This window comes from Marmota monax, unplaced genomic scaffold, assembly GCF_021218885.2.
Source record: "Marmota monax isolate L192 unplaced genomic scaffold, Marmota_monax_Labrador192_F-V1.1 WCK01_AAM20220418_F8-fsc00002, whole genome shotgun sequence".
Taxonomy (NCBI): Eukaryota; Metazoa; Chordata; class Mammalia; order Rodentia; family Sciuridae; genus Marmota; species Marmota monax.
In genome coordinates, this window is record NW_026693571.1 from 5,037,671 (window position 1) to 5,065,201 (window position 27,531).

Below are 27,531 nucleotides of genomic sequence, written 5' to 3' on the forward strand. Positions count from 1 at the left end.
CATTATGATCAAGGAAAAACAATGTGTTCCTTTGAAAATTCATATCTTCGGCAGTCACCCCAAAATTTCTTACTAGCTATGTACAGCAGATATAACTCATTTTTGTTACATCTCAGAACTTATAATACTACTTTCCTTTTTACCGAATACATATGGACATGCACAATATTTGTGCTATTTTATCAAATACTCTCATTTCATAAATCTATTACTTGAAACATTTTATTCCATGTCATGTAAACTGAAATATACTGTAAAAGTTAAGCATAAGCGGGGCACAGTGGCACACACACCCATAATCCCAGTTACTCAGGAGGCAGAGGCAGGGAGACAGAAAGTTTGAGGCTATTCTACATAATTTTGTGAGACCCTGCCTCAAAATAAAATTTTAAAAAGGGCTGGCGTGGTAGTGGTAGAACACATGCTTAGCTTGTGCTAGGCCCAGTAATGCCAAGAATGAAAAAAAAAAAAAAAAAGGCAACTGTGAAAAGTGTGGATTCTCTTTTATAACTTTTAAGTTATATTTTGTGGGAGTCACAAATGGTTAGGGTCCTGTGATAAGGTCCTCCCTTCAAAGACTGGAACTTTAATCAGAGATGGCACTAAACCTGGGACATAGGCTGTGAAGAAAAATATATTTTCTGACATAAGAACTAAAGTCAGAAATTAAAAACTTAGGCAAGTGATTTCTAGAGAGGCCTACTACCAAAGTATTACTACCAAAGTAACAGCCTGCTATGTTACCCATCAGATTTCTCTCAAAGTGGAAGAGAATTTTTGTTCTCCATTCTCATTCTAATCTTGGGAAAGGACAGAGATGAAATTATGAGATGTTGTGACTTCTGTAATTATTGTCCTAGTTTTGTCAAGTTGATGACTTAGGTGGACCACCACTGAGTCTGATTCTGGGTGCTTGTTTCAGTGGAGCATTTTGTAATCATACTAAGAGGATCAGAGCATGTGCATTGGAAGCAGCATATGCCCACCTTGAGTGTTCTGAATCCCAGATTTGTTTTATGCCTTTTATCAAGATAGATATTCTTTGTGATAGATATTCTGCTTGTAATTGTATATTTACCAATACAGTAAAATGGAGAAAAGAGGTGAACTGTTGAAGTTTATTACCAGGCTTTAAATAAAAAGAGGCCTGCAGTATACCTCTGCCATATATTTTTTTTTCATTTCCTTATCCCAACTCATATGCTAGTTTGTATTCAGTTAAAATGTTTGATGCACATTGGTTCATATCAGAAAGAGAGAAAGACATAGAAAATATTGTGTTTTTTATCATTATCAACTGCATCTATGGCATTTGTCTTTATGCCTCTCACTGGAAATATAGCTGTTCCACCGTACCTATCATAGAACCTTAACCTAGCAAATACTTACAACATGTTCTTTTAATTTTGGAATGAATGAAGTTCAACCAAAAATACAAATGTATGTGAATTATATATTCATGATATAAATATTTATAATATAAAAGGCAATCTTAAACAGATTATTGAGCATGTTAATATTTGGATAACATAAGGATGAGAATATCTTCAGACCAAAGAATCCCAGTAGAACATTTAATTAACTGCCACCCCGTGGAATCCACCAGATCGAAAGCATAGAACCAAGATTGAGGCAACTGGAAGATGTCTCAGAAACAAGTAATAGGAAAAGTTCCAGAATGATAGAATATTAGCATAAAGAAGTACACCAGACAGCACCAAGCAGTACCCTGTGGATACATGGATTGCAGTCTATCGTCTGAGATGCAGCCAATGGCGGCCGGTTGATGTGGACCCAGGTTGTATTGGAGACATCTAGCACTGATGAAAAATTATACTATTATAGCTGAAGGATAGGACTGGACTCTTTGGGAAGGTCTGGATCAAGGCAGGACCTTAGCAACCCTATGCTGTGTAATGTGAATCTTCACAACAGCTTTACACAAAAGGTACTGTGATTGTCTCCATGTTTACTTTGGGAAAATCTGGTAAGCATAAGTGAAATAACTTATTCAAATTCACTCAGTAAGATGTGATTATGCCCTAGCAATTTTGTTCCAAGTCTACATAGTTAATTACTACCACCTCTCAATTCAGTTAAATGAATTGAAACTTTTACAGAGATCAAAGAGTAGATCAAAATAATACTGGGCAAATAATTTTATTACTAGTTTTATGAACTATTTGGGAAATGGTTAATAAATCAAAAGGCTTTAATAGTCATGCCTATTAATCTTCCAGAAAAAACAAAATTTTTATCATTAAGAATAAAGAAAATAAGGCATATTTAACTTATAATGTGGAATAGAGACAACATACTTTGACAATAGACTAGTGTATAAAGAAAAGGTTTCCTACTTAGAAAATTAATAAGTTGACATGGCCAAAAGACTTTGGAAAATGAGATGTAGTTAAAATGTTTTGTTTGTTTGTAGTGCTGGGATGGAATTCAGGGCATCATGCATACTAGGCCAGCCCTCTGCCACTGGGCCACATCCCTAGCTGGAGATATAAAAAAGAAAAAATATGCATTTACCACATTTGATCTAGACCATATGAAAACAATCAGTTTTGGGGGGGAGTAAGTATATGAGACAAGTTCTTCCTCCCAAAGAATATTAGGTCAAAGAGAGTTTGCAGTAACAAATGACAATTCTTGATGTCACAAGAAATGTGGAAATATTAGGTCAGATGTCATAAACACTCATTTAAAAACCTATCAAGCTTGGCCTGGTTGCACACATCCATAATCCCAGCTTCTTGGGAAACTGAAGCAAGAGAATCAGAAGTTGAGTCAAGCTTAGACAACTTAGCAAGATCCTATCTCAAAATAATTTTTTAAAAGGGGCAGGGATATAGTTCAAAAGTAGAGCACTCCTCAATACCAGAAAAAAATAAAATAAAATAACCTACAGAACATAATTTCTGTGAATCAGTTGAATCATGAATAACAATGTGGATATAAGGCTTTATATACACAATTGAATCTTCTAATAACAAGTCAAAACACTGCAAATTCCCTGAGCAGAAATTCCTTTCTTTCCTATGAGCTTCCCTTCTGAATAACAGCATTACTGAATGGAGAAATCATTGGATAGATGGATGGATATGAGGATATATTGATATATATTTTAATGAAGAGAATAATTCTGGACATTTTGGGGGTAGAATTTCTAAAACTATTTCAGAGAAATAAACTTATGATCAGAGTAAAAAAGAAATTAATTTTCAGGGGTAGGAGAAGGATGAAAAGCATTCAGTTAATCTTTGTTAACTATAGGTAGTAGATATATCAAATTCTAACTTTGTTTTGAATAATTATAATACCACAAGTATTCTACTTTTTTTCAGAAACATCTTTAGATAAAAGTTTGAAGTTTAAAGAACACATTATGTGTGTATAATGTATGTTTAAATATTTTAGAAACAAATTATATATTTGAAAACTTTAATAATTCATTTAGGCATACTAGAGTTTATTGGGTGCCTAGTGTGTGTGAGGCAGTGAAGAAACTGGACAGTTGGCACAGTCACACTGAAGTTACACTTTGTCTTTAAGTCTACTACACTGCAAGAACAATGCATGCCCATTGTTTAAAAATCAATTAAGAAGCTGAGGAATGCAGTGATGCATACCTGTAATCCCAGGGCCTCAGGAGGCTAAGGCAGGAGGACTGCAAATTCAAAGCCAGCCTCAGCAACTTAGCAAGACCCTAGGTAATTTAGCGAGAACCTATCTCCAAAAAAAAAAAAAAAAAAATTAAAACGGCTGGGGATGTAGCTTAGTGTTTGAGTACCCCTGGGTTCAATTCCTGGTACCAAAAATAGAAAGAAAGAAAGAGAGACGGGGGGAGGGAGGGACGGAGGGCAGGAAGGAAGGAAGGAAGGAAAGAAGGAAGGGAAAAGAAAGAAAGAAGAATGAAATACCAAGTGATTCTTGTGAACCTGCTCACATACTCATGACAATAAAATGCTTTCTCATCAAAAACTCAGCTAGAAACTCCCTATGCTAAGGACAAGAACTCAGGCATTCATTACATATAAAGATAAAAGCTCAAATCACTTGTACTATGTGCAAGATGAAATAAGCAAGCTTGACACTCTAGCTTTTCAATTCATACAGATTTTCATTTTGTTTATTTCTGGGAGCATTGTTCACACCTTCTCTAGCACAGAAAAAAGTGACTGAAAACATACCAAAGAAGAGAATGGTGAGCTTCTTGTTGAAATATTTAGATTTTCCAATAGAGGAAAGAAACTCTAATAGACAGTCTTTACTCCTTAAGAATAATATCCAAGGGAACGTAAGAATGAAATAATATGTATAATAAAAGTAATAGTTTATTATATTTATAATACTAAAAAAAGAAAGAAGTAAAATACATGTGATTTCGCACATATATTCCCTATGGTTAAGTCTTATTGAGGACAGTTATCATATATGTGCCCAGATAAATCTTTGAAGATGACCATTACCTTGCCAAATCATTTTCTTAACAAACTATGGGAGAAGCAAGATTAAAACTATGTGGTTTTCATAAGTTTTCCACTAATTTTATTTGACTATCAGTGTACATATTTTTTAATACTTCAAACTCTTCTAAACATATATATCAAGTGAACCACCTTGAGAATGAAACATTTTTAAAACATCAGAAAGGTTTTCTATCTCATCATTAGAAGGAAAGAAATTGGGACTCTGGCTGTCAGTCCTGGCTTTATCTCTTTAGAACCTCAGTAGATTGAGTTATTTGATTTTATTTTTAATTTTGAGATGGGGGTCTCTCTGAGTTGCTTCCAGTTCTAACAAGTCTCTTCCAGTTCTAACAGTGATTTCACATCTTGCCTGGGTACTTTGATGTATTTGAAAATATTCAAGAAAATCTTGGATCATATTGAAGAAAAGTTGTCATTGTGTTCATATAGAAATACAGAACAAAACTTACAAACAGTTGCTGCTCATTACAGCTGATATGCTATAAATGGTTGTTGACATTGAGACCAGATGTCATGGAAAATCCTGCATCATTAGGAAGCAATGGGGTGGGGAAGGAACCTATGTGTGAGAATGTCAGTAGAATCTATTTAAAAAAAAACCAAAAGTGATTGCATTGTAAGAATTTAGAGCTAATCTCAATAAATAAAGACTAATATAATAGATTCATTAAATATTAGATGTCCTACAATTGAAATGGCCAGCTGCCCTGGACCATCATAGCTAATCGCTAATGTGTATGGTATCTCTACAGAGGACAAAGGTCCTGTGATATGAAACCACAGATTCCATCATTCCATAGACACTTATGAGGCATAATTTAGTAGCTTTACAATATTTATTTAAGAGATAAAGGAGCTAGTTAGCTAGCTCCAAGAGTCTGTCAATTAGGACCAGCACATGAGCCCAGACTTTTCACATTTCTTTTTAGTTATCATGCTTCCCATTTCTGTCATCTTACTGTGCCCCATGGAAAACTCTCATTCACTGAAAGAACTTGCTTTCTAATCTCACCTGTCTCATTCATTATAGAAGATAAAAATAGTGGCATAGTAGCAAATAAACATCCTTTCTAAGGAGGCAGCCACTTATTAGCTGAGAGAGTCTACTCTTACCCACTTGGTGAAATATAACCATCAATTATTTTCCTTTTTGTAGGCATTCAGAATTTGAACTAACCTACTTGGCAATGAACTTTTTGTCATACAATATATTTTCAAGGAGGGTACATAAGTGGTAGTGATTCAAAAAAGTCAGAGTAAATGTGCCTGTCCTACTTCAAATGTTCTTCAGAAATTCCACACCCTCACAGAACACAATAACAGGATTATTCAAACACATTATATACAAAGAGTTATTTAGAAACCAAATTTGTATAATGTCCTTTTATTCTTTTACTTTTTTGGTGGTACTGGGGATTGAACCCAGTGGTGCTTTACCACTGAACTACCTACCCCTTTTTCATTTTATTTTTAATTTTGAGATGGGGGTCTCTCTAAGTTGCTGAGTCAAGCCTGAAGTTGTGTGATATTTTCAGCATTTCACTGAAACTGGCTATTTAAAGCAATCTTCTGATTAAAATATTCAAAAGCAAATAATCCTTTAATTAATTCAATAATCCTTGTAATTTTTTCAGCTTGCAATCCACAATTCTGTATTTAAGGTTTGCCTAGAAGATATACATAAATGTAAAGCTAGTCAATGCTACTGATTTTTAAATACATATACAATCCCCTTGAAATATCCCTGCCTTTTCCTGTCCATAACTGCAGCTGAACAGTCTTCATGGGTGTAGGGTGAAATACCAATCCAGATGGATTTATTATTTTCCTGGATGACCCCACAGTCAAGTATTCTAGGTATCTCTAATTATGGATACTTTCCCCAGTCATTCAGTGGTCCTTCATGATAAAACTCAAGGAGTTCCATTTCTTCTGAATTGGCAGAGAGTTGGTATTTGAAGGCACAGTGCACACAGCACTTCCAGAAGCTTTCTGATTCAGTGATAAGAGTAAAAACACATTAAATTTCTTAAAAAGTTTATTTACTAATGTTATTGGCATTTGCTCAACAAGCTTCAAAACCATTTGACTTAAAAGTTCTACAATGGCTGTAATTCCTTAAGTGATTGGAACTCTCCCCTTGAATGACTCTGTGCTTGACAAATTAGGTCAGATATGTGTTAACAACCATCTCTGACAGCTCAATGCTTTTGAATGTGAAGGTCAAAAAGAGATAGACTCAATCATTGCTTACTATTGATGGGGTTTGTCTAGGTTACTTATTCCATAAATTAAAAGTTGGACATTGTATCTTAATTAAATTAGAAAATGCATGAATGTACTGGAACAGAAATTTTAGTTGTGAAAGCAAAATGTCAAATGTGACTATTTTAACAAGAATACATACTTCAGTATACTGATAAATAACCAGAGTTCCAAATCATTTCAAATGTTAGGTTGAAGACATCCTTATCCTAAAATCTAAACTAAATTATTTACATAGTGTTGAGGTAGTTCAAAGTCCTATCAGCCCTAAAAAGTTACAAAGGTTTCCTCATATTTACAAATTATCATGATAGTGATGAATCTGATGGCAGTGAGCAGCAATAGCCTTAATTCTGGTAACTCAATTAAAACTTATTTTCCCACACTCCAATTTCTTATAGATTTAACCTAATTTCTTCCAAGTTCTGGTTATGGGTTTTTTGCTATTTTGCATGGCTGGCTTAATTAGTAAATTAAACAATTATTTGGGCTGTGTTTACACAAGGTCAAAACAACTAACAGAACTGACTAATTCAGTAAGAAGAAAGTAGCCAATTTGGTGAAAAAAATCTGGAATTGCTTATTTGTCAACATACAAACAAAATCAGCTTGATGGACTAAATTTTTAGATTTTCAAACAATAGTTTTGGCACTTGTAGTGTCCATTGTTTCCCAATATTTTTCAGTCTGAGACACAGATTCCAAATTTGCTGGTTCTTATTGCCAAGTAGGAAGATTTTGATTCACTTTCCCATATGGATACCAGTGCCATATGTTCATCCAGAGAACTGGACTGCATAGACTTTGCTATATATATTAACCAGCCTCCTTTTCCTAGCCATCTAATCCCTTCATTTCTTAAAATTTACAAAGGGGTTCCAGGGAAATGGAAGATGTTGTCATGGTGCTTATTTTGAAAGTACCAATGTGTCTGGATGCGCTGATTGGGAAACAATGGTGTAGACACGGCCTCTGTTCAAGACTGAGTTATTAGTCCTGGAGTAATGATAAATTACCCAGAAAATGAAATGGATCTTTCCCACCATATTTTGAGATGGGAGCATACATATATAAGCAATGTTTTGAGTCACACTTTGAAGAAATGTAAATTATGTTTTAAAAAACTGGCTTATAAAGAAGAAAAACCTAACTATAACATTTGGCAAATAGCAGTATATTCTTTTTGCCTTTAAGAATAAACAGATTCTTAAAGACAGCATTTTTTAATACATAATTCAGAGTTAAGCCTCCAAAATTTATACAGAAAGTGTTTGGAAACATTGAGGAATCAAAATCACTACATTTGGGTCCAAACTCTTAAAGTCAACTAGGATTTAATTTGCACAGTTTCATTTGCCAAATGTCTGTAGATTGGTCCAATTCTTGTTATCATTTTGCCAAGTTTCCTTCTGCTGAAAATGTCTGTGCTCTGTTAGGCTTCTAAGTCAATGTCTGTGGCCAAGTCTGCAACTGGTCCTTGGAAACATGTGAGCAGGTCAAGACAGGTGTTCTCATTTATTTGATCTCTCCCCTCTGAACAGTACTCTTCAAAACATTTATGCATCTGTCTAAAGCCTGCACACATGATTATTTTTAATCATTTTCTAACCATGTTTTCCCTGGGATTTAGGAATGACAGTCTCCAGGAGAGATGACAGTGCATGACTTTTTTTTTTTTCTCCCCTAATCTAGTAAAAATGTTGTTAGTTTTGTATAGTCACTTAAAATAGGTTCTCACTACAGTCTCTTTCTCTCTCTCTCTCTCTCTCTCTCTCTCTCTTTCCTTCTAAATAAAGCCTGAGAATTTGCTTTTAGCTAGCAAATCCAAGGGAGCAGCTGTGAAACTGGCAGACTTTGGCTTAGCCATTGAAGTTCAAGGAGACCAGCAGGCATGGTTTGGTAAGTAGGGCCTCTCTCCTTCACGCTACCTACAATCTTTTGGATACGAACTCCTGGCTCCTACTCCCATTTCCTAGCCAAAATAAAGTGGAAATGTTCATCCCAGCAACATCTTGACTACTCTTAAGATATTGGACCCCAAGATATTAAACCTAACATTAAAAGGTATGTAACCTAGAAATAGTTAAGGAAAATCCTGAAGGGAGAACAGTAACACATATACCTTTTTCTTCAAAGGATGGAGAGAAAATACAATCCTGTGCTAAGAATTAAAAGGAGTGTTATAATTTAAAAGAATACTTTTTCGGAGAGAAAGATGATCATTCACATTCATCCTCACATGATACTAAAGACTGCTATGTAAATAGTAGGTAATCAGAAAAGACAAACTATCTCATGTATTTTATTAATGAATTAACTTTAAAATATTACATCGTATAATTATATGTGTATTTACTAAGTATTTCATCTCAATTGTCTTCTATTTTGTTAATATGCCAATTTTCTCATGATAAATCTGATAATTTCAAAATTTCTAAATGGTGAAAATTCTGTTTCTATATAGAGGTAGAAAGCTCTGAAACCTTTCCTCAGCTATCTTAAGAATCGTAGCCAGCACCCCTCTAAGATTATTTAATCAAAGTTTTACATGATATGAAATAAAGACCTAAAGACTTGGAGAAAACATTCTATTTTTATGCTAGATTTGATTTTTAAAAAATACAGATATGTAGAAATGACATATCCAAAGAAGACATGACCTGGTGGTAATATGTTCAGAGGGGAACCCACCACGGCCTGTCTTTCTGAATTCTTCTTGGCTTCTCTGTGTCTTCCTGGGTACAGGGCAGGGCAGGACCTGCTGGAATGAGGGTCTTGTGATCAGCTACCAGACAACATAGGTCAGAGGATTTCCTTGTGGCCAACTCTTACATCGAAGGTTAGAGGAAGCTTGGAGTATTATTTCTAGTTTTTATGGCTGGCTGAAAAGGGGTTCACGTATTTGTAACCTACCTTTGGCAAGAAGAAGTAAAGTTTCCATGGCTAAACTTGGAGGAGAAAAACATAAGGACAAAGGGCAGGAAGATCTTACTTTTGAGCCCCTTTCCTTCATTTCAAAGTGCTCAGCATGCCAAGGATGCTGTATCCTACGCTTCAGCATTTACAATTAGGGAGGAAATCAACTCTAAATAAATTTAAATTATAGTATTTCTAGCCAAGCTTATGGATTATCCCAATATTCTGCTGGAATAAATTCTTTATCCATTGATTTTCTTATGCCTCTCTCTACCATTTCCCAGTATTACCTGATAGTTCATGTAGAATTTTAAAATATAACCTTTCCCTAAGCCTCAGTTTTATTTCCTTTTGATTTTTAATGTGTTGAAGTTAGACAATTTTTTAATGCCTTTACTTCAGATTTTTTTCCCTCTGAATAACAATAACAACAAACAGAAAGAGGGCCCCCAAAATACTTACTTCTTTAATTTAATGTGCAAATGCTTCTCTGTATCCCTATCATGCAGCATCTCCTAAGGTTTACATAGCTCCCAGGATCCCCTGTATCTTTTTAATCTGCCCCAGCTAGTTAATGGAAGTAGGTGACCTGGCAGCCTTCCCAAATCTCCTTTTCCAGGAACCTAATTCAAGACCTTATTTTCTGCTGCTTGTCCTTTGTCAGGAGTTCTGACTGCTATCCTGATGGCAATCTCTCCCAAGCTTAATGCCACCTTTTACATCAAGTGTCTCCATACCACAATTCCACTCCCAGTGGATTTAAAACCTTCAGACTTGTCATTTGGTCTGTCACGTTTTGACATTGGAATAAGCTTGTCCTTGTTAACTGCAAACTGAAAGAAGGCAAGACCTAGTTCTGGAAATTGGAAATGCAGATATATAGCTATATTCTGGGGAAAAGTATGGTCGACACAGATAAGGAATATACAGTAATAAGAGTTAGGAATTCAACAAGAAGTAGTGAGCTATCACAGAGATGGGCAAGGCAAAATTACTAGAGGTACTTAAATAAAAGGCCCTGACCCTCAAAGAGTTGAGGCTTTTGTGCCAATAATAGTTTACCACGCAGGGTAAAAAGTAGCTCACCACTGCATGCAAGAGGTGCCCTGGGAACACAGGTGAGGAAGTATGAAATTCCACCTCTGGGGAAAGCACTAATAATTGGGCTAACAACTATGGTTCTGTCCAAGATAATGGGAAATTTTTCCATTGGAGCATGGGAGATAAAGGCATAACAGATGGGGGATCAGCATATGCAAATGCTTGGAGGACATGAAACTATTTTTCTGTTACATTGATAACAAGAAGTTTGATTTAGCTAGGATGAGGGGTAGTTAATAAGGTGAGTGATTTTTTTGGTGGGGAGGGGTCCCTTTCAAAAGTTTGATTTTTTAAAAAAACAGAGGCTTCAGGAATCTGGTGAGAAATTTTTAATAAAGAAGAATGTAATTGAATTTAAGTTATATAATAGTGATTTAGGTAGCAGTGTGGAGGATGGTTAAGGATAGTTAATCTGAAAGCAAAGACTTTATTAGGCTAAAGCAGTCATTCAAATTATGCATGCTGCCAGTTTGAACTAGGGTGGATATAGGACCAGGCAAATTCCCTGGAACAGACAGGGACTCTGAACTTTAGGAGAATCTGTTTAGAAGAAATGAAAGTCCCAGATATTGGGTTCAAAGACAATATTCTAATCCTGTCTAGAGCAAAAGAGGAGCCCACTTCATGAGAGACTTTTATGAGGCAGGAAATAGGAACTTAGGTCCAGGGATATAATCACTGGGACTGGGTGCAGGGTGATGATGATTGGATACCAGGAATAACACAGAGGCCTCTGTTATCATCAGCGCTGAGGCACGACATTAACCCCAGCAACACTGGCTTGATGGCAAGAGTGTAGGAATTGTGTTCCCTAAATCTCTGTGTTTTGTGTCCTCTGCTAGATCACATGTAGTTTAAGAGGACTTGGGGAGGTGGGGATCTACTTTTTGAATCAGAATACCTGAACTTACATCCCAGCTCTGGTTCTTAATAGCTGAATGACATTGTTTAAGACACTTAATTCTCTTGGGCCACTATCCTGTTTCTAAATGGCTATCATGAACACTCCTTCATGGTGCTGTTAGGAAACCAGTAAAGTAGTCCAGGGGAATGCAGATAGGCTATAAATGATGTTCAGTAAGTTTTCAAAATAATCTTGGTATGGAACATTGTCATAGTGCTTTTGCCTATTCAGTGGCAGTTGTTTAGTGAAACAGTGAACAAAAAACTGGGTATCAGTTCAGCAAATGCAATAGCATCCAAATAAAAGTACATGGATTTTCAAATTGTGACAACTCATTTCTAAAAGCAAGCTGGTCACAGAGAAACAGCAATGGATCAACAGGAAAATTCCCACTTTTTCATCAGGATGTGCTTTCAATAGTTAAGATCTTATTAATGTACCTGTAAAGACTTTTTAAACAGATGCATCTTAACTTTCAAGGAGATTCCACATTTTAGAAGTATAGAAACTTTGTTTCCAAGTTTAAGAAAATATGCATTTCTTTTCTCTTTCTCCTTCCCTCCCACTCTTCCCAAGTTCAAGTAAATCCTCATAGTAACTAAAAAAAGCACATGGTATATAGTAAAGTTCTTTTGAATATACTATAGATAGATATATAGGGAATGGAGATGTTTTAATAAGCATGATTTGTTTTCATAGCTATTTATTATCTGCCATCATGGTCTCAATTTTGATTAATTTTATCTTTTTAAATGTAATATCCATATTTAGAGGAGGAAAAAAACCTTGTTATTTTAATTTAAAAAAAATAGCAAGTCTCTTTGTTATGTGTTAAGTCAGTTCTTCAGGCTTTCATATAAGTTTATCTGAAAAAACTCTAACTAGCCAAAAATGCTAGAACACCCTATGTCACTACCTTTAATAAGATGGCAGAAGTTTTATCAAAGAGAATTAGCTAATCAGCCTGTTTCTCCTATGGAACTAGAAATAATATTTGCAATATATTTCTAACACTTGGCTGCTGCTAGAAACAAATGAAAAGCAAAAACCAGGATATTTTACTTCCATCTTGCTTCTTGTTATTATATATCTTGTTTTAAATATTAAGGTTATTTTTTTAAATGGCAATAGGTTACAATGGATACATTTTCAACAGTGAGTAATTCTGTTTTCTCTTTGCTTTATATGTTTTGATATTCTTCTTGGTTTTTCTGAATAAAAAAAAAATATGCTATCCCTGGAGAATACAATCTCTGATTAATTTCCCTGTTAATAGCATATAACATAATAATCCTGGATTCTTAAGGGCTTAATCTCTCATTAAAGACAGCTTTATCAAAGAATGAAATTATGGCATTTACTAGTAAATGGATAGAACTAGAGACTATCATGCAAAGTGAAATAAGGCAATCCCAAAAACCAAAGGCCAAATGTTCTCTCTGATATATATGTAGGGGGTAGGAATAGAAGTTCATTGGATTAGACAAAGGGGAATGAAGGGAGGGGAATAGGAAAGATAGTGGAATATACTCACATATAGTTACTTCTCTTTCTTCTCTAGGGAGAATATCATTAATGTTTCCTGATCTTGGCCATATAAATTACGTAAGACATACATTGAAGTTTACTAATTTTAGATAGTATAGATTATATATTAAAGTGTAGTTGAAATTCAAAATGAGAAAGGATCACTGAGAACTGTAGGCATCTAAAGAGAGTTCTAAGATAGAAATAATTTAGATCCACTTTATGTTAGAGAAAAAAAAATTGGAATTCAAGAAATAGAAGTATCATCAAGAATGAGATTAAGAAGCTCATTCTCAAGAGACCTTAAAGGGATCAATCAAGTCATGTGCTCAGAAAAAGTATAAATCATGTTGGATGAGTAAGGGGAGCCAGATGAAAAGGGATCTCAAAATGTGCACTCAGGACATTGAATTCACACTGGACTTTGGCATAAATTTCTCATTGGATTCTCTTTGTGTCATGCATGTCTTAAGGAGGTGGGACAGGAATGGGGAGGGCAGGTATGGTATACCAGATGTGTTAGGAAGTCCTTTGCAATAATTGTGCCCATCCCTATCTTGTCGTGTGACTCCACATGACACCTTCAGGTAATTCTCAAAGCAGTGGAACCTTTGGTAATTCTCTTAGGTAGAAGAACCCTCAGTGGATTAGCAATGGTTTATTCAAAGCTCAAACTGCACATCCAGTTCTTGTCTGGGAGTCCCTTCTCATTATCCACCACATCTTCTCATCTTCCTCCAAACAAAGGAAGAGAAAAGTATTGGGAATTTTAAAATGGGGAAAGGGAGAAGTCCAAAAATCCTTTTCCTCAGTTCCTAATCTTATTTTTCTCAGAGAAGTAACTGTGTTATATGTATTCTTTTTTTATATACCTCTTTGCTTTCTGAATTTGTCACATAAATAAGGGTACTTTGCAATCCAATAAATATACAGTGTACTTCAACAGTAATCTGTATTTGAAGGAATTCCTGATTGTATATCCTTTAAAAAAGATATTTTCAGTTTTCATTAGTGTTTTTTGAGAAAACTTTTAAATGAAAATAATTATATTTCATGATTTCAAGATAACTTTTATTTGAAAAACTATTATTTCCAGAAATAAGAAATATTTTACTCTATTTTAAAACTAGCTATAGATTTATTATGTTAGTGCACATTATTGAATTCTACACTGATTCATATTTGCTATCTAATCTCTATTACCAGATCTTCTTAACTTTAAAGTCTAGTTGGTACACATACAATAGTGATACATTTGAATGTTCCTGAGTCTTCTCTTCAGTTGCTAGTTACAAATACACCCTGATATTTTATTAGTATATATTGAGCTCTTGGATATATTTTAGACTTATTTCTTTTCCTGATATATTTAGTTACTTTTAGTCCCATCTCTAGCCTCATTGCCCTATACCCACCCAATAGACTTTTGTATCCTTAGTTTCTGTGTTTTATATCCTTCTATTTTATAAGTGCCTTCTTCTCATAATACCATTATTTAGATATCATGATAACTATCATCATTTTCAGGGTCCTTATCCTATCTCCAGTTTTCTCCTTATTTCTTTACAGATTTATAACTCTCATATAAGTGATACAAGAACTACTAACCAAAAAGTGGCCTCAAGAATACAAGATTGCTCAACACAGTAGATAGATTTCCATATCTGGATAAAAGATGTGTGTGTGTGTGTGTCTGTGTGTATTTTTTCCTCCAAATAAACTACAAGGCAGGATAGACTAGTGTTGATTACTTAGTATAAAGAAAAACTAGCCTGGTGCACTGGCACTCACCTGTAATCCCACAGCTCAGGAGGCTGAGACAGGAATTCAAAGCCAGCCTCAGCAACTTAGCAAAATTCTGTCTCTAAATAAAGTATAAAATGGGCCAGGGTTGTGCTTCAGTGGTTAAGTGCCCCTGGGTTCAATCCCTGGTACCACCATCCCCCTCCCCACACTGAAAAAAAAGAAAAGAAAAACTAAACTAGTCTACATTACTTCAGGACTCTGGAAGTTTTGCTTCAAATGACAAACATATCATTTGATAAAGCCACTAAAAAGTTTTCGTAGTTTCCTATATCATATTGATTCTGTCATGTTAATACCAAATAATAAACATCTGTTTTCCCTAGGTTTTGCTGGCACACCTGGATATCTTTCTCCAGAAGTTTTACGTAAAGATCCTTATGGAAAACCAGTGGATATGTGGGCATGTGGTAAGGAATCATATTTTCAAAAAAATATTGCATTATCCTCATGTCTTAATGTTTTGGGGCTATTATAACAAACTATGAGAAACTGGAAAGCTTAAACAGCCTATATATATTTCTTGTAGTTCTAGAGGCTGGGAAGGGCAAGACTGAGGTGCTGCAGATTCAATGTCTGGGAGGACCTGCTTCTTGATTTGTAAACAGCAATCTTTTGTGGGGGAAGATCTCATATGTTGAAAGGGATAATGGAGCTCTCCTGGGTTTCGTTCACAAGGTACTAATTCCATTCATGAGGTCTTCAGCCTACCAAAGGTACCACCTCCTAATACTATCACAGTATATGAATTTAGGGAGTCCCTAAATATTCATTCTCTTGTTTTAATTTAAAGTCATATCTTTTACTTGAAGTTGATACTTTCCAATCATCAGTTCAGAATTTCTTAGGAGAGATTCTCAAAACCTTTGCCTACAACAATAAATCTGGAGATCTGATTAAAACTTCAGATTGCTGTTTTTCTGAACCAATATGTTTGAGATGGGAACACTGACATTTTGAACAAGTTCTCAGGTGATACAAATGCATAGGTCCTGGGCACACCCGCCATAGGGGTCATGTGTTCATGCTCCCATCCTCCCAACAGATCCAACCAGCTCTTCCAACAAATGTCATGTTTTCCCAAGAAGCCTGGCAAGGATAAAATAAATCTCAGAAAATAATGAAATTGGCCATCCTCTGGGGACTGAGCTCTGTTTTAGGCCTTTATCAGCCAAATCTAATCCAAGAAGTGTCCTGCACAGACTCAAAAATATGTTACTGGCAGTATTTCCACTTAAATTATATAATGAAATTTCTTCATTTCAGAATATATGAAAGACTGAAATAAAGGGGATATGACAGGACACTCTGAAATAGTTTTCTACTAAGGTTATCAACACAAAATAGTCCTCTAAAGTTCTTGAGTTTCATTGCATCTGATCTATATGTAGGTATTTAACTACCATAGTTTGGCACTAGTGTGCTGTAGACAGATTTCATTTCCTTTGGTTTGTCAGCATGGAAGGAGTTGATTTTTTTTTTTAAGTTATTTCTAGATTCTGAAAATAACTTATTAGATTTGCTTTTAATTTTAAATGGAAAGAAAGACATACATTGAAGTTTACTAATTTCAGATAGTATAGTGATACTATCTAAAATTACGCCTACTTCATAGTGATAGAGAATCCCACCCTGTATTTCTTATCAGTTTTATATGCTTAGAAACAACAACTTAGTATTTAATCTTAAACTTGAGTTTTCAGAATTAGCTCCATGCCTATGAAGACGGTTATGAGCAAAAAACTATATTATTAGTTACCACACCTGAGTTTTAAGTCTTTATACCTACTCTTCCTCTTTCTTTAATATCTCTGTGCTGGTTTCTTTACCTGTAAAATAATATTATCCAGTGGGAGGGTCAAATAAGGCACACTTTAAAGGAAAACATATTGTAGCCTATAAAGCAATTTAAAATGCAAACAGCCATTATTGTTCTAAAAGATTGGAAATGGCATGTGCTTTAAGGATAAGGTCTTAGGTGGGTCCAAGTTCTGTCTTTCTTCTGCCTATCTGAGTGTCTGCTCAGCATGAACTCTCAAATGCCTTTGAGTTAGAGCACTGTTGCAAAATGTTGTTGTCCGAATCTAGCTGGAATATTTCCCTTGCAATAAATTAGCTCCCCGCACGGGTCTGTTTCTGCTGATGACCTTAAAAAGCAGCAGAATGGCCCTATAGTCAGGCAGACAGTGATGGGTTTTGTGGAAGGTAGACTCATATTTTTAAACATATTTTAAAATGTGTTAGAGTCATATTTCTGTGAAGTACAGAGGGATGTAGGTAGAATGTTGTGTTTGGACCCTGAATACTAAAGAGAGAGAATGGTATGATTGATGAGTAATTAGGAGAAGGAGGACTGGCATCAAGGTATTTCATGGTTTTTCTTTGCCTGCTTGTCTGAAGGTCATTTCCAGCCTCCCCTGCCCTCCTCCTTTATTTCCTTGTTTTCCTAGTTTCCTTCCTATTTTCTCTCTGCTTTCCTCCTATCTGCCTCATGGGTAGGAGGGGTAGGGATAGTGGGGAAGAAAACACACTTGCTGTATGACATAGTTCAAGTTATTTAGTCTCTGCATTGCAGCTTCCTCTGATGAATGGAATAATATTCTCCCATAGGACTGCTAAGATTTATTTTAAGACAATGTGTTAGTTACCATTACTATTATTACTACAAAGTATTTCTTTAGAAATGAAGATTCTAGATAACTGACATTTCTCCATAGTATAGACTTGAAAAACAAATTTTATTGGATGACTTAACATTGCCAGTATGATAATCAGCTGAATATTATGATGCTCTTAGCTGATTAACTGAAAACCAAATTTGCATTCCCTCCCCATTATCCTCAGTATCTCTCTGTCTCTCTCTCTCTCTCTCTCTCTCACACACACACACACACACACACACACAAACACACACACACACTTTTTTAAATGATTTATTTATTTATTTTATTCTGTAAAAGATATTATTGTGGACAAATTTTACAGCTTTTGAACAAAATTCTGTTCACTCAAAGAATCTAAATAATTTTATTCTTCTATTTAAAACATTTTTTCACAATGTATAACTTTTTTTGGTATTGAAGAATATTAGGTCCTTTAAAAGAAATATTAAAAAAAAAAAAAACCTGATATCTTTGCACTAGGGATTGTTCCCTGGGTGCATAGCAGAATCCATGACACATGTACATATGGAGCTACCCTGAGGTGACCTGAGCCCTGAGCCTGAATAGATCTGTGGTGAGCACAGATGCTGCATTTTTTATAACCTTTGATATATCATCAGTGCTTAGACCGACTGTCTTACCTTACTAAGCACACCATGTTCAATTTTAATATTACTTTGGTAAATTTGAATCCACTTGGTTTCTCGATTTTCTGTTCAAATACATTTCTATAATGTAGCTTCTGTATCTAATCTTTTTAAACAGTGAAGTATCATTTCATAATAGTATTTCATATCTGTGAAATGTGCGATCACTTATGGGATGGAATCTCTTGACTGGAAAAAGGTAGCTCAAAGATTTCAACCCCAGTTTAGCTGTGGCCACATCTTTTGTTTTGCCCTTTTCTATTTTTACCGTTTTCTTCACAGTTTTCTGCAATCAGTGGGCCTCTTTGTGACAAGCTCTAGTTAAAGCATATATTTGTAGCCAATTCCCATTTTCTTTAGGGACTATGTGCTTCTCTAAATTGTGTGCCTAAAAATGTGCTGGGAATCACATATACTTACTATGGCATTTTAATTAGATTTTCTAATATCACATGTTTGGGGAAAATGGCTACTTTCTTGTTCACTGCTATCAGTTTGGAATTACTGTTTTATCATTTTATTATATGCCTTCTCACTCAGGTGACATGAAAATTATATTACATTAATTTTATTTATGAGATACCCTTGCTCATCACTGTTGTAGTCACCACCAAAGTAATGTGTATATTATTTGATTGCTTTTAGGTTGTGGCTTATCCTCAGGGAAACTCTTTTTCAACCATCAGTCAGTACTTGCTGTTGCCAATTAGTCCTTTTTAAGAGTAGACTTTGAGTTGTGTAGTAATAAATGGCACAATTCAGATAACAAAAACAATCCACTTACCAGAGTGGCAGCCAGTCTTCTATGTGAATTAATCTATGAGCATTCATCATAGCAGGTTCTTTGTCATTTTGGCAGTTGACACAGAGCAAAGTGAAGCATGGCATCAATAAAGGGACTAAAAGAAGTCTGTACATTATTTTTATTAGAAACGCGCAATTACCTGCACACAGGAAATCTCAAATGCCACCATTACCTTGCTTTTGTGATCTCACACAGAGTATGATCTGACCTATACTTGGTCTTTGAAAGCAGCTAGTCCATTACTGGAAAGTAAAGAATAGGCATTAATGTAGCAAGAACCGTGATCCACAATTAACAATAGTAAATTGATTTTGATGGCTTTCTTGTATATATAGTGCCCTCCACAATTCCATTGTGTGGTGAACAAATATTTATAGATGTCACTGGTTTTTAATAGAGCTCCTTGTACAATCTAGCTTAAAAAGGGAGAAAAGATGGAAGGCAGGCAGGAAAGCAAGTGGGAAGGAGAGCAGGCAGGAAGCTGAGAAGGAAGGAGGACAGGAAGGCTGTTCAGCCTCCCTCACACCACACATGTTCTCTTACCACCTCTCTATCTTATTTAGCTATCACTCTGAATAGTTATGAGTGATAATAAATTAGCAACTGTGAATTTGGAATTTTATGGAAAACGTTTTTTCTTTTATGTTATAATGAATTTAGGTTCAGCAGTTGCATGATTTCTGAGGCTAGCCTTTTCATACTTCAACTGGAATAAGTCAATATTGGGTACTCCATAGGGAGGAATGAAGGAATTTTGGTTTGTGTAGAAGGGGAAAGGGGAGGGGTGCGGTTGTGGGGATGTAGAAAGAGACAGACGTTATTACAGTATAAACATGTATGATTACATTAGTGGAGTGACTCTGAACCATGTACAGCCAGAGGAAGGAGAAGTTGTGCTCCATTTGTGTACTATATGTCAAAAGGCATTATACTGTAACATTAATTAATTAATTTTAAAAATATTGTATACTTTTATCATTTGGAAATCTCAAACCCACTGGGCAATTTGTTGCTACTTTGAGTTCTGTGATTCCCTTACGCTGGGTCATCACAGGTTTGCCTCAGAATTTTAGAAAGGTTTTCTGCCTTCATTCTTCATCACTCGTATCTTCAACAGTCTTCAACTCCTGGGGCCTTACTCCCAAACATAATCTTTACCAATATCCTCCTTTGCTGAACTTATTATTGTCTTAAATCTTTCTAGATCTAGAATGTGTAGTCTCCCTAATTTGGTATTTTTTCAAACTGTGAACCACAGATCACATTCTCCAAAGTGATCTGAAGTGCTTATTAAAAGTTCAGCTTCTCCAGGTGCGGTGGTGCACACGTGTAATCCCAGAGGCTCTGGAGATTGAGACAGGAGGATCATAGGTTTAAAGTCAGCCTCAGCAAAAGCGAGGCACTAAGCAATTCAGTAAAACCCTGTCTCTAAATCAAATATAAAATAGGGCTGGGGATGTGGCTCAGTGGTTGGGAACCCCTGATTTCAATTCCCAGTACTGGGATCTACCCCAAAACTATTGAATAAATTTCTCTTGGATCATATGATCCAGCAGTTACACTGCTAGGTACATATTCAAATAATTTAAAGCAGAATTTTAAAGAAATATTTGCACACCTGTGTTCCTAATAGCACTGTTCACAATATCCAGTGGGTAGAAGCAAGCAAATGTCCATCAACAGATGAATGGAGTAAATAAAATATGGTATATACAGATAGTAGAATATTTTCAGTCTTAAAAATAAAGGAAATTTTATCACATACTACAACAAGGGTGAATTCCCAGGACATTATACTAAACAAAATAGGCCAATAGCAAGAAAGCAAATACTGTATGATACCATTTATACAACATATCTGAAATAGTCAAGTTCATAGAAACAGGAAGTAGAAAGGACTGAGGGGAAGGGGAATTCATATTTAGTGGGTATAGGGTTTCAGTGTTGCAAGAAAAAAGTAAGTTCTGGAGATCTGCTTCAACACACTGTGAATATACTTAACCCTCCTGAACTATACACTTAAAAAGTACACATATATCTTATATATAATTTAATGCTTTATGTTTAAATTTAATGTTATGTGGGTTTGTTGTGTTTTGTTTTTTAACAGTATAAAATCAAAAATGATTCTCTGGATTGAGGTTCAGAAATTTTCATTTTAACAAGTTTTCCGATGTATACCAACATTGAACAGCACTACCCCAGCTAGTTGACACTTCCTTCAGGGAAGCAGATTTTGAGGCTCACAATATGGCAGAAGTTGCAAACAGGTGGTACCTCAGTCAGGTTAGGCTGCTCTAATGAAGTAGCATAGACTGGGAGGCTTATAAACAACTAGTTCCAGTTGCTGGAAATCTAAGATAAGGGTGCTCAAATGGTGGCATCTGGTTCTGGTAAGGGCCTTTAATGAGGTTACAAATGGCCACCATCTGACCGTGTCCTCATGTGGCAATAAGAGGGATAGCTGACTCTCCAACCTCTTCTTATAAGGTCACTAACCCCATTCATGAGAATTATGACCCTCATGGCCCAATTGCCTCCAAATACCATACCGCCAATTACCATCATGTTAGAATTAGGGGTTAACTGTATGAATTTTGAGGGTACACAAAATTTAGTCTGATGCAGGTGATCCACAGATTTCATGGCCAGATGTTTGAACCTGTTATTTTGGGAGGCATTCATATTTATCTTTATAATTTATTATCAGAAGATTTCTCTAAAAATAATCACTTTCTGACTTCTATAAAATAAGCAAAAGAACAGATAACATGATGTTTTTGTTATTACATAGTAGCTTTACCTGTCAGACAAATGGACACACCTCTTGCCCTGGTTCTCTCCCCATCACATGCACAATACAGGTCAGGCATTTAACTCAACCTCGTACCAGAAGACCTGGCAGTTTGCCACTCTTACACCATGATGTACAAATTTCCAGCGTCTGAAAAGTGGCCTCCTGTCCTGCTGGCCATGGTATTCTATCCCCTTGCTCCACCCGTCATTGGTCTTTAGGTGATAGAATGCTAGTTGAGCACTTTCCTTAATTGAATTGTATGGTGCTTTTTTTCCTTATCATATTGCAAGATAAGAAACAGCCACACTTGTCACTTATATAGTTAATTGTGAATCTACAAACTCCACATGCATTTTACATGTTGACTCACAAGGGTACGTAGATATCTTGATTAGGTTATTATATTAACTTTCCACTAACTGAGTTTTTCAACATTTCTTCTTCATCTCTTCTTTCTTAAGAACAGCTTTTAAAACGTTCAGTGATTAGTGTGATTGTAGGTTTAACTGTTTTTCTAACATTAGCTTTTATTAAAATCAGGTTTGAATGTCCTTGATCCTGTAGTCTTTCTGCCTAATCAGTAATCAGTGCTTCTCCAAACTCTTATTAATCAAACACCTCTAGTATCTCCCAAGCACAAATTTATACAGGAAATAATAAAAACTAGTTTTTAAATATTGTGTGGAACCAGCTGTGTCAAAAGTAGTTTTTTAACTATTTGTTGTGGAAAATTTGCAATACACAAAAGGAAAGAAAAGTATAATGAACTAATGACGGATTTTGTTTCATCTAAACCCCCACTTATTCATCCATCTCATGATGGCTTCATTGAAATCCAAAGGTCATATCAATACATACATTTTTAAAATGAGTCTTTTAAAAGTATGACAATAATACTAATTATTAAATTAAATTTTATTTATCTATTTATTTTTGGTGGTGCTGGGGATTGAAACAAGGGCCTCATGCATATTAGGAAAGTACCATATCACTAAACTGCATCTTCAGCTCTACTAATTTTTTAAAAAAATAATAATAATAATTGCTTAACATCATCAGATATTTTACAGTTTTTTCTGTTTGCCCTCTTGTGCCACAGTTTTTTTGCTGGTGTGGTCTCCAGTCTCCTAGATCTCTTTTAACTTACAGATTCCACTCCTCTCTCTTGCCACTCTTCTCATTTCTCGATTATTTGTTGAAGAAGCCTAAAGTCCCCACAGCACATGAAGTGCCCAACTTTGGTCTCTACATGCTATTTACCACTGAAAGGAACTGTAACTTCTTGTAGTAGTGGCCGATTCCAAGTGTGGATCATAAAGAGTATAAAATGGCACAGGAGCATCCTGTTATACCAGAAGCAAAGGAAACCATTAAAAGCCACTGAGTTTGTATTAACAGAACCAAGAAGGTTACCTGAGGAAGCTTCAACTGATCAGAGACAGGACAAGGAGGATCACTATGCAAAAGAAGCGTAACTAATTGAACCACATCAAAAAGTTTAGATCCATGAGTTTATAATGATAACCACAATTCAAGAGGAGTCCTGATCTTTGGGGGATATTGGGGAGTCAGTGAATTATTTTGAAAACTGGTTAATACATGGGAAAATAAATAAATCTCTATCCTTTCCTACAGGAACTGCACCTCAGCTTAAACAAGCAGTTGATCAGGTTTTGTTTTGTTTACTTTAAAGAAGCTAGGAGAGAATTAGAAATGTCATAATTTTGCAACCTCTAATGAAATATGTAGGCAGTGATTATCAGAAGCAGCTAAGGTTATGAGAGACACCCAGTATTTGAGGGGGTCATATCACCCCCTGATGTGTTTTTGTAAGACAAAAACAAAAATTGTACTGCCCTAGTGACATAGAAAGAGAAAAAAAGCTGTGTTGGTTTTTTTTTTGGTTTTGTTTTTTATCTTTTTTTTTTTTACTCTAACAAGGGAGAACGAGGTTAAATATAAAGGTTATAGAAAAAGGTAAATTGGAATTTTACTGTCAAGGCAAGGACTCCCGAAAACAACAAACACTTTTAAATAACCACTTGTTAAAATACATAGCAAATAGGAAAATGTGGTTTCAGGAAATATTTAAGGCAGAACCAAATGGACCCCTTCACTAGTAACTTGATGTTTCTCAGATGACACACAAAATGTTAAATTTAGTCCCCATTCATGTATGTAAAGTGGCTGAGGGAATTTTTAGGCCATTAATTGGCTCAAGTAGTAAAGTTTGTGAAACTCTCAGCCTCATTTTTTCATGAAATGAAAATGAATATAGTATGAAATGAATATAGTAACAATGTCTACTATAAGGCACTGTACAAGGATTAAATGAGTTAATGCATTAAAACTACTCAGAAAAGGTTACCTGCAATAAACATATTAATATTGCATTGTCATTATGCTACAATTCTCATAGTTAATCTGAAACTTCAAAAAAACAGAACTACAAGAGAGCATAATTCTGGCCTAGGATTCTAGTCTAATAAGCAAGTAGATAGAAGCTTAGGGAACAGAGTTTTTTGAAAGAGGCATTAACAATTTCACATCAGCCTATTCAATAGTGCCTTTGCTTTTTTATTTTATTTTTTAGTCTTCTGTCCAAAAAAGTGATTTTTAATTCTAATGCATATATTATTATTTTATTTATGGTACATTTTGCATAGAAACTCATAATTCAAATAATTAAATTGTGGGTATCTTTGTATACATTGGCTGCTCTTCTCAGGGCATGGGCCCTCTGTGAGCTTCCCCTTCCTAGGGAAATCTACATCAACTATCAACTGCAGTCAGTTTAGAAGAATGAGCAGCCTGAGTTCAGAATGCAGAAATGTCTCAGCTGAGAGTCTGTTTAATAATTTTATAACGACCTAACTCTTCTGATTATTAGGAAAATGTCCAGATTCAACACAAACAATTGTCATTGAAAAACAAATTTTCTTCTTCACCTCTGAACTGCAGGTGAGACTAAAACTACCCAGGTTTAGCTTCTTTTCTACTCACACTTTGGGAATATAAACACAGACAGTCATCATCATCATGGTAGTCATTGTCGTTTGATTATATCTATTACATCTGAAAATAAAAAGTATATGAAAATAAATATAAATGGATACATACTAAGTCTATAATGTAGTAAAGATGGAAAAATTAGTTTTAGGTTATAAAGATGAGGTAGCAATATATCTTAATTTTCTTCACTGTGCTTTTTTAAAAAACAACTCCACTCTGGTAAAGTAACTTTCAGTATTGATTTAAAAGCCTAAGTACTTTTTTAAAAAAATTTAAGAATATTGTGTAAAATGTTTGACTCTGTGTTAGTCAGCTTTTCATCACTATAAGAAAATGCCTGAGATAAGTTATAGAGAGAAGTTTTATTTTGCTCCGATTTCAGAGGTTCCAGACTGGGATCAATTGGCTCTGTTGCTTTTGGTCCGGTGACATGGCAGTACATTATGGTAGGAGCACAAGGCAGAGCAAAACCACTTACCCCATGGACAGGGAGCAAAAGAGGAAGAGGAAGGGTCAAGATCCTACAATACCCTTTAAGGGCATGCCCCCAATTACCTAAAGACACCCCACTATCCTTACCTCTCAACTATTCTACCACCTCCTAATAGCACCTCACTAGGGACCAAATTCTTAATACATGATATTTTGGGGGACATTCAAAATCCAAACTATAGCATTCTATTAATGATTCATGTGACTTTGCTTTGAACTCCACCTTCCTGAAATAGGCTGTAAAAGTCAAAGGCAATTCAACTATAGCTTCAAGCCATTTTAGCTGTAATAGTATTCTTTGTTTAATAAAGATATCCATACTGATAAATGGAAATGATGCTAGATCTCCCTAGCAAAGACAAGGTATAGAAGCCATGAAGCCACCTCTCCTAAGGGAACAACAAAATTCCAGGGTATCCAGGTAGAGAGTCGCCAGTCCTACTCTCCTCTTTCAGGTTTTCCAGGCTTAAGGAAACAGCATACAGGAGAGGTCAGAGGAATGGCAGAACTTCCTCCAGGATAATGAGCTAAAGAAGAAACCAAAGACCTGAATGAAGCAGGTCAATAAAGTATTTGAAAAGTAGCAGGAGGAACACTTGATGATAAAGAGGACTATAGTTTCAAAACAGGAGACCTCTAGACTGCAGATAGGTTTTCAAAAAAAGTTTTTAAATAAAGCTATGAATATAGAATTTTAATTTCAAAAGTTAAAAAGTTAAATCATATATTGATTAAATTACTTTGTAAATATAGTTAGCCCACTGTATGCAGGTTCCACATCTGTGCATTCAACTAACCATGGATCAAAAATACTTGAAAAAAAATTGCATCTGTACTGAGCATGCAGACTCTCTTTCTTGTCCTTAGTTCCTAAACAGCATAATATAACACTTATGTACCTAGCTTTTGTATTATATTGGGTATTATTAGTACTATGGAGATGATTTAAAGTATATAGGAAGATCTGTCTAGTTAATATGCAAATACTACACAATTTTGTATAAGGGACTTGTGCATTCATAGATTTTGGTATCCCTGTGTATGGTTCTAGAACAAATCCCATTAAGAAACCAACGGAAGTGACTTTATTACATATTTATGAAAAATATATCAAATCATATTACAATTATTTATTTATTTAAATTTAATGTGCATTTTCATCCTTCTCTTCCCTTTTACTCTCTAATATATATATTCTTCTGCAGCAATGCTCGTCTGGATGTTTAATTGAAAACTGTTTTTGAATACAGAGATCACTGAAGAGAAAAGGGCTTTATCTTTTTATGTTATCCTTACTCCTAGGGACACGGGCATTTAGAGCCTAAGTTTATTATCAGATGCCATCACTCAAATGCCCTAAATACTAGCAAAATAAGTATGAGAAAATAAAAACACATTGTTTTTAACCTTCAGCCTACTCAGAATCTACATAGATAAGAATTTGAGGAAGCCAAAGAATGTGTCACCCAAAATGACAGGAGATTTTTTTTCATCTTTAGACTTTAGTGAGGTCGACTGACAAGGTGAGAGTTCTCCAGTATAGGGGGGTAGTGCACTTAGCCCCCATGCGGTGTTTCAGAATAGATCAGAATGTGTCTCAGAAGTTTTCCAACAATGCAGTTCTCTCTGTTCTGATGGGTGCAGCTTAATATCATTGAGGATCAGCCACATTTGATGTATTGTTGTCTGTATGACTTATATTATGTCAATATGTTTATTCCCCTAGGTGTCATTCTCTATATCCTACTGGTGGGGTATCCACCTTTCTGGGATGAAGACCAACACAGACTCTACCAGCAGATCAAGGCTGGAGCTTATGATGTATGTAATAAGTATTCATGCCGCCTTAGAGGAGTGTTTGTTTTTGTTTATTGACTCAGAGTCATATTTTCTCGTTGTTCATTTAACCATAATTCTCAGCAGTTTCCCTCATTTTCTTCTCCCTTAGGAAAGGGAAGATGAAGAGAAAGAACTGTAACAAATGTATACATTTGGTATTTCTTTTTAATTCACTATCTCCTAAAATGTAAAGAAGTTTGAAGTCTCTGAAGAAAGACTTGTCAAAATGTTCAGATTTTAGTGCATAAGAATTAAAAAAGAAAA

At 35.3% G+C, this 27,531-nt stretch overlaps 1 protein-coding gene across 19 annotated transcripts in view; it reads left to right on the plus strand.

The window, feature by feature from the left end:
- Camk2d (calcium/calmodulin dependent protein kinase II delta) overlaps positions 1–27,531 on the plus strand; it is a 301,140-nt gene that overhangs the window by 222,143 nt on the left and 51,466 nt on the right. For all 19 annotated transcript variants that reach the window (XM_058583743.1, XM_058583750.1, XM_058583742.1 and 16 more), the window contains exons 7-9: positions 8,558–8,660; positions 15,339–15,422; positions 27,155–27,249. In XM_058583743.1, the coding sequence (XP_058439726.1) occupies positions 8,558–8,660; positions 15,339–15,422; positions 27,155–27,249 (282 nt within the window). The remainder of the gene's footprint in view (positions 1–8,557; positions 8,661–15,338; positions 15,423–27,154; positions 27,250–27,531) is intronic.